Raw genomic sequence first — 8,336 nt, 5'->3', positions numbered from 1 at the left:
AAGACCCTATTTCTTTTCTTTCTTTTTTTTGAGATGGAATCTCACTCTGTCACCAAGGCTGGAGTGCAGTGGCGTGATCTCAGCTCACTGCAACCACTGCCTTCCGGGTTCAAGCAATTCTCCCTGCCTCAGCCTCCCGAGTAGCTGAGATTACAGGTGCATACCACCATGCCTGGCTAATTTTTGGATTTTTAGTAGAGATGAGGTTTTGCCATGTTGACCAGGCTGGTCTCAAACTCCTGACCTTAGGTGATCCACCCACCTCGGCCTCCCAAAGTGCTGGGATTACAGGCGAGAGCCACTGCGCCCTGCTGCAAGACCCTGTTTCTACAAAAATAAGAATAAAAATAAATTATCCAGGTGTGGTGGGCGTGTGCCTATAGTTCCAGCTATCTGAGAGGCTGAGGCAAGAGAATCACTTTAGCCTAGGAGTTTCAGACTGCAGTGACCTATAATTGAGCCACTGTACTCTAGCCTGGGGGACAGAGTGAGACCCCTGTCTCTTAAAAAAAAAAGGTGGGGAGGGCAGGGGCTAGGTGGGAAGAAGAGAAAAGGTGTTAAAGATCTGAGTCGTTCAGCTTGTTTACTAGAGAAGGCAGGGCCAACTTGGAGGCTCAGCTGAAAGCAGGTGAAACTGCGTTGGCCGAGGATGCTCGGAGCGGCTGAACGTGAAACATGTGAAGCCTGGGCTCTGCCGAACTCTCCGGGCTGTGTTGGAGGAAAGCATCCTGATGAGCCCGCTGTCAGGAACAGAGACTTCCTTGGCTTCAGAGTCTTCCCTGTCTTCTTTGTCCTTTCCTGGAAGGTGGCTGCCCCCGCAGTGTAAAGGTACTATTCCCTCTCCATGAAAAATGTGTCTTCCGTTGTGACAGCTACGGAATTTAGGAAATGTGCGGCCAAGCGCTGTGGCTCTCTGGATGCACTGTTGTTGCTGCGTTCCCGTGGTCTCCCAGCCACACAGGTCATGAGAAGTCCTCACATCCCCTTAATCCTTTGGCACCACCTCGCATACAACTTGCCCTACCCTCACTGCCAACGCTCCAGGGCTCCCTGCAGACCGGGTGCACCACGGCGTCCTCAGCCAAGTGCCCACGGTCATGCCAGCACAGGTCAAAGGCTGCTGTCACATCAGAGCTTCTGACTGCACAGTTGTGTCTCGACAATGGCCATCGCACCAGGCATTTGGGATGTGAAAATGGGCATGGGAGAGGCTTACTTGATCATTCTCCTCCTTGGGTTAACAAGGTGTGACTCAGATCAAAGGGGTTGTAGAATTACCTCAAGTTTAAATGCCCCTCAACCCCTTCCTCCCTGTGCAGGTGACTCACTAGGAGGGAACCTTGTTCAGCTGCTTCTTCCTCCCTTAAGCTGCAGGCCTCAGCCTTGGCCACTTAAGAACCACCTGGGGGCCGGGTGCAGTGGCTCACACCTGTAGTCCCAGCACTTTGGGAGACTGAGGCTTGCGGATCACCTGAGGTCAGGAGTTTGAGACTAGACTGACCAAGATGGTGAAACCCTGTCTCCACTAAAAATACAAAAATTAGCTGGGCATGGTGGTGCACGCCTATAATCCCAGCTACTTGGGAGGCTAAGGCAGGAAAATCGCTTGAACCTGGGAGGCAGAGGTTGCAGTGAGCCAAGATTTCATCTCTGCCCTCCAGACTGGGCAATAGAGCAAGACTCCATCTCAAAAAAAAAAAAAAAAAAGATCCACCTGGGGCTGGAGAGCAGTGATTCCCAGCTTGCGCCCAGGCCAACGGGAGCGCTCAGATATCAGTGTGTATCCACGGCTGACAACCGACACTCCGCAAAGGATGGCTGTGTTTTGTAGTATGAATGACAACAGACAGGCCCATCCCTGGGGGCAAAGGAGTAGGCAGGGGCCAGGGAAAGCCACAGGCTGGACGATGCGACACTAAAGCCAAGAGTGAACTGTAACATGAAGGTATCATAGCATGCAGGGCAGAGGATCCCAAGAAAGCATCCAAGATTTCAAATTTTCTGAACACTGAGAAAGTGCTGAGGAAATCGGTCCTGACAATCTCCAAAGACTCTGTTGAAGCCCGGGACACTGGCAGCTTCAGGCAATGCCTCTACAATGGAGCAGTCACCGTGATGTGCTGGTGTTTAGGTCTGGTCGGGCGGGCAGCTCTCCACGGATCTCTGACGTTTCTGCACATCCTGTAGACAGGGGAGCTGACTGCCCTTTCTCTGGACCATCCTCTCGAGGGTGCTTCTATAGCAAGCGCCTTGGAAGATAGGGACATGGTCTCCCCTGGAGCAGAGAGCGGGCGTGATTACTGCCCATGACAAAACGCTTGGGTCTCCGAAGCCCGGGCTTCCTCTCCCACAGTGCAGCCCGCTGAGCGGACAGGCATCTGTTGAGGCCCAGCTGTGCTGTCCCTGCTGACCGGGGGACGAGGGAATTGATGCAAACAAGCTGAAGCTCCCGCTGCTTGCTGGCCTCCCATCCTGGAGTGCCCTCGCTTCTGCCAGCACCCATGAAAATGCTGAGGGCTGACACGCATGCAACCTCCAACCTCAGTCTACTTTCAGTTCTTGAAGATAAGTGTCTACAACTAAATATGATATGACATGTTAGTGAGTTTTAAACCACTATTAATTCTGCACATTTAACACCTGGATATCAAGCAACCTTGATGTGAAAAAGAAAGTTAAGCTGGACGTTCTTATTCTTGATTGAATAAGACATTTGTGCTATTGCCTAAGTCTGCAGTGGCACACCATGGAGGTCCATGAGTCTGCAGGCTTGGTGATGGGGGCTTTGGGTGTTGGGAGGGAATAAATGTCCTCAAGAAGTTTCTGACCTTCCTACCTTTTCCAGAAGGGGAGAGGCTCTCTGGCTGTGGGGTCACCCCTGCCGTCGTTACTGTGAAGGGTGGCGCTGGCCTTTGGCGAGCCAGGAGAGGGTCTCCTAGAGAAAGGATAACCACGTGGCACTTATGATCCTGAGCCTGGAACCTGAGCTAGCCTCAGAACTGGATACAAATGAAATATATTAACAGGAACTTACAGTGGAGGCCTCAGGCTTCCTGGGACATGTTAAAAGCATGAGAAACAATGTTTCTTCACCCAAATGCAAAGACAGACTGCAAACTATTTTTCTTGCATTTTCAAAAAGACTGCACAAGTTAAATATCAAATTTATTTTGGCTGAGATGATATTAATGATATCAATTCAATTTTATAATAATGGCTATTCTCGGCAAAATAAATGATCACTCAATAGATTCTATTTTGTTTGTTTGAGACAGGGTCTTGCTCTGTTGCCCAAGTTGGAGTACAGTGGTGTGATCACAACTCACTGCAGCCTCGACCTCCCGGGCTCAAGAGATCCTCCTGCCTCGGTCTCCTGAGTAGCTGGGACTACATGTACGTGCCTCAATGCCCAGGTAATTTTTTTTTTTTATTTTTAAAATTTTTTTGGTAGAGACGGGGTCTTGTTGTGTTGCTGAGGCTGGTCTTCAACTCTTGGTCTCAAGCAATCCCTCCCACCTCGGCCTCCCAAAGTGCTGGGATTACAGGTGTGAGCCACCATATCTGGCTTTCATTTTGCTTGTTTAGCAGGAAAAAAAAAATCATTCAAAGCACAAGAGGTTGGGAAGCATAACAGAGGGAGTCGTGAGTGATCAGAATGCAGAAGGATCCTTTGGGCTAGGTGAAACCTAAAAATGCATCCAGTCTTTGGGCTCTAAAATCCTGATTCTGGGTTCTCTTCTTTCCTCTCCTATCCTGACCCTGTTTGGAGCCCACAGCTCTTCTCCATCCCAGATTCATTTGCCCAAAGGACATGGAGCATTGAGGAGAGCTGACTTCCCCCGCAGTGAGAAAGCTCTGATTTTACCTCGGGCTTACAGGTTCCAGGGAGTCCCAGGACTGGCAGGTTAAGACCCACCATGGTTCCCACAGATCCTGCTCTCCCCGCCACGCTGGGCTTTCTCATTCACTCACTGATGCCACAGGGTGCTGTGTCCCCAGCGGGCGGTTTCTCAGAACAAGTTGGAGTCTTCCTCCCTGGCTTGCCCCTGCTGCCTGTGGGACTCGCTCTGTTCTAGGGGAGGAGGCTGAGCCTGCACTACCAAGCCAGTGGCAATGTTCACCGCCTCACGGAGCTCCCCTCTGTCCCCGACTGCAGAGGGCGTGAGCGATGGGGTCGCTCCATGCAGGGGCGCCCTCATCCCTGCCCCAGAGACGAGCTGGGGAAGGAGAGAAACCTGCACTCAACATTTGTTAAATGGGAATTCTCTTGGAAGCCCCTGGGTTAATTTTTTATTTTTTCCGAAGGGAGGAAGATGGGGGCAGAAGCGGGCCTGAGTGTTCCAGAAACAGCCCCAAGTGGCTCCCACCCCAGGAGGTTTGGCCGCTTCTGGGATGTTTATCCAGGTGCAGAGAGTTAAAAAAAAGTCGATTCTTGTCACCTTCCCTCCCTCCTGCTGGACACCATGCACAGCTGACTGAGCAAAGGGCAGCCCTGCTCCAGGGCCTGCACCCATCCCCTGGGCTGCGTAATGAGCGAGGAGCAGTGATGGCTTCCAACATCCACCTTCTCATGAGAAATCCCAAAATTTCGCACACTAGTGTGCTTGTGAGTGCCCACCCAGCTCTGCAGCCAAATTGTCTCGCCAGCATCATCTCAAATCAAAGCACTACATGTAATAAGAGTTAACATTTACCAGGGTTCACGCCAACCTCCCACAGCCCGCAGTGTGGATATCAAGTCCATTTTCCAGATGACCAGCCAGAGTGCCAGAACATCACAAGAGCCACCCAAGGCCTCCTGGGTGGTAGGCGGCAAAGCCAGGATTTAAACCCAGAATTCTGTGACCCCAGCACCTGTGTATTTCCAATGTCAGGAGCTGTTGCTGAGGATCCCACTGGTGTCTTTTTTTTTTTTTTTTTTTTTTTTATAGAGATGGGGTCTTGCTATGTTGACCAGGCTGGCCTCAAATTCTGGCCTCAAGTGATCCTCCCACTTCGGCCTCTCAAAGTGCTGGGATTACAGATGTGAGCCACCATGTCTGGCCAAGAGGAGTGTTTTATACTGAAAATGTGGACAGCTTCTCTGTTAAGTGCACGGTGAGGGATCGGCAGCTTCTGGCAGAGATGCTGTAATGTCAGTGCTGGTATTGGCACCTGTGGCTTTGGATGCTCCATGCGAGGGAGGTGGATCCTGCTGTGTAGAGCTGTGAAGAACTGACCTTGAGCCCTTTTGTGGGGTGCCAACACTCTGGGTTCAACTCCAGTAGCCTGACAGCTAGAAGCTACCAATATTTAGAAAAACAGGCACATCAAACAGAGAATTCCATAAAGCAGCTATTGTTTAACTTATTATGTGATGGAGGCCTTCTAAGTGTGGAAGGGACCGCTGTCAGGATTGTGATGGGCGGCAGGCCTGGGCCAGGACCACCCAGCACCTGGGACTGCGGTCACCCTGCTGATAAACATACTGCACAAAGGGACACACTTACCAGTGGTGACGCTGTGGCCCTGTGGATACACACCTGCGGAAAACAGAGGACAGCATCACGGCTCGAGTCCTAGAGGTCCTAGATCCTCATGAAGCAGGAGAAACTCTGCACAGCTCGGCTCCCATCTTAGCACCCTCGGAGACTCGTGGCTGGCGTAACCAGACTCGTTTTAGCAAAGGACAAGCAGAGTAGCTCACTGAGGTGCTGGCCACACTTAAGAATCAGATAAGCTTTAGAGAAGCTCCACATTACCCACAGCTCCTCCATTCCACAGATCCCCGGACTACAGGCAGCTTCTACCACCTCCTACTGCGGGAGGGCACAGATGCTACTCAGAGTCTCAGCGCAGGCTCTGCTGTGCGGGTGATAAGGCTGGCCCTGTCACATCTTGGCGGGTGGGCTGTTTTTCTCGTTGCCCCAGCCACAGAGAAAGCCACGGAGAAAGAGGCCAGGCCAGGAGGCTGTGGCTGGTGGCCGGGGGCAGCAGGCTACCCAGGGAATCCCGACTTTGGGTTGACGGTATAAAGCTGCCTTGTGCTGGATCTCAGCCCCAATCTCAGAAGCAATAGTGACAAATGGATCTCTCCTGGGGCAAAGCGAGTGCTAACCTGGCGGCTGGTGGGAGGCGGATGCCGTGAGTTCCCAGGTCTTGGCTGTTGTCTGAGAGGGGCTGTGGGAGGACTCATGACTGCCTATCTCTGTGGTTCCTGTGGAAGGTGATGTGGAAGGCACCAGCCGGGAGCTCGGGACAATAGCTGTTGTTGTGGCCGCTGTGGTGTTTGAGCTGGGAGATGAAGCTGCGGGCTCTGTAGGAGAGGCCAAGGCAGGGAGAGCATCAATGTGCAGACTCCCCTCCTCTCAGCTGCAGCACAGGGTGATGTGGGCACTGCCGTAGTGAGTCACCCTGGCCAGCCCTCCCTCTCCCACAGCAAACTGCTCCTTAAGAGGGTGACATAGCTGTTCCTCTGGAAGGGCCATAGGACCTGTGAAAACACTAAACAACATGGCTACTATCACGGCACATGTAAAGAAAAGATCAGCCAGACACAGCGGGTCATGCCTATAATCCCAACACTTTGGGATGCTGAGGTGCGAGGATCGCTTGAGTCCAGGAGTTTGAGACCAGCCTGGGCAACATAGCAAGACCCTATTTCTTTTCTTTCTTTTTTTTGAGATGGAATCTCACTCTGTCACCAAGGCTGGAGTGCAGTGGCGTGATCTCAGCTCACTGCAACCACTGCCTTCCGGGTTCAAGCAATTCTCCCTGCCTCAGCCTCCCGAGTAGCTGAGATTACAGGTGCATACCACCATGCCTGGCTAATTTTTGGATTTTTAGTAGAGATGAGGTTTTGCCATGTTGACCAGGCTGGTCTCAAACTCCTGACCTTAGGTGATCCACCCACCTCGGCCTCCCAAAGTGCTGGGATTACAGGCGAGAGCCACTGCGCCCTGCTGCAAGACCCTGTTTCTACAAAAATAAGAATAAAAATAAATTATCCAGGTGTGGTGGGCGTGTGCCTATAGTTCCAGCTATCTGAGAGGCTGAGGCAAGAGAATCACTTTAGCCTAGGAGTTTCAGACTGCAGTGACCTATAATTGAGCCACTGTACTCTAGCCTGGGGGACAGAGTGAGACCCCTGTCTCTTAAAAAAAAAAGGTGGGGAGGGCAGGGGCTAGGTGGGAAGAAGAGAAAAGGTGTTAAAGATCTGAGTCGTTCAGCTTGTTTACTAGAGAAGGCAGGGCCAACTTGGAGGCTCAGCTGAAAGCAGGTGAAACTGCGTTGGCCGAGGATGCTCGGAGCGGCTGAACGTGAAACATGTGAAGCCTGGGCTCTGCCGAACTCTCCGGGCTGTGTTGGAGGAAAGCATCCTGATGAGCCCGCTGTCAGGAACAGAGACTTCCTTGGCTTCAGAGTCTTCCCTGTCTTCTTTGTCCTTTCCTGGAAGGTGGCTGCCCCCGCAGTGTAAAGGTACTATTCCCTCTCCATGAAAAATGTGTCTTCCGTTGTGACAGCTACGGAATTTAGGAAATGTGCGGCCAAGCGCTGTGGCTCTCTGGATGCACTGTTGTTGCTGCGTTCCCGTGGTCTCCCAGCCACACAGGTCATGAGAAGTCCTCACATCCCCTTAATCCTTTGGCACCACCTCGCATACAACTTGCCCTACCCTCACTGCCAACGCTCCAGGGCTCCCTGCAGACCGGGTGCACCACGGCGTCCTCAGCCAAGTGCCCACGGTCATGCCAGCACAGGTCAAAGGCTGCTGTCACATCAGAGCTTCTGACTGCACAGTTGTGTCTCGACAATGGCCATCGCACCAGGCATTTGGGATGTGAAAATGGGCATGGGAGAGGCTTACTTGATCATTCTCCTCCTTGGGTTAACAAGGTGTGACTCAGATCAAAGGGGTTGTAGAATTACCTCAAGTTTAAATGCCCCTCAACCCCTTCCTCCCTGTGCAGGTGACTCACTAGGAGGGAACCTTGTTCAGCTGCTTCTTCCTCCCTTAAGCTGCAGGCCTCAGCCTTGGCCACTTAAGAACCACCTGGGGGCCGGGTGCAGTGGCTCACACCTGTAGTCCCAGCACTTTGGGAGACTGAGGCTTGCGGATCACCTGAGGTCAGGAGTTTGAGACTAGACTGACCAAGATGGTGAAACCCTGTCTCCACTAAAAATACAAAAATTAGCTGGGCATGGTGGTGCACGCCTATAATCCCAGCTACTTGGGAGGCTAAGGCAGGAAAATCGCTTGAACCTGGGAGGCAGAGGTTGCAGTGAGCCAAGATTTCATCTCTGCCCTCCAGACTGGGCAATAGAGCAAGACTCCATCTCAAAAAAAAAAAAAAAAA

The 8,336-nt window shown here is 52.0% G+C and overlaps 1 protein-coding gene across 1 annotated transcript in view; it reads right to left on the bottom strand.

Moving 5' to 3' along the window:
* IL15RA (interleukin 15 receptor, alpha) overlaps positions 1 to 8,336 on the bottom strand; it is a 50,088-nt gene that overhangs the window by 15,036 nt on the left and 26,716 nt on the right. The window contains 2 exon segments of the mRNA XM_011957082.1: positions 5,490 to 5,522; positions 6,098 to 6,295. Of these exon segments, the coding sequence (XP_011812472.1) occupies positions 5,490 to 5,522; positions 6,098 to 6,295 (231 nt within the window).

The sequence above is a fragment of the Colobus angolensis genome, unplaced genomic scaffold, assembly GCF_000951035.1.
Source record: "Colobus angolensis palliatus isolate OR3802 unplaced genomic scaffold, Cang.pa_1.0 Scaffold432, whole genome shotgun sequence".
Lineage (NCBI taxonomy): Eukaryota > Metazoa > Chordata > Mammalia > Primates > Cercopithecidae > Colobus > Colobus angolensis.
The sequence above is the reverse complement of the archived record's forward strand: the minus strand, read 5'-3'. Positions and strand labels throughout refer to the sequence as shown.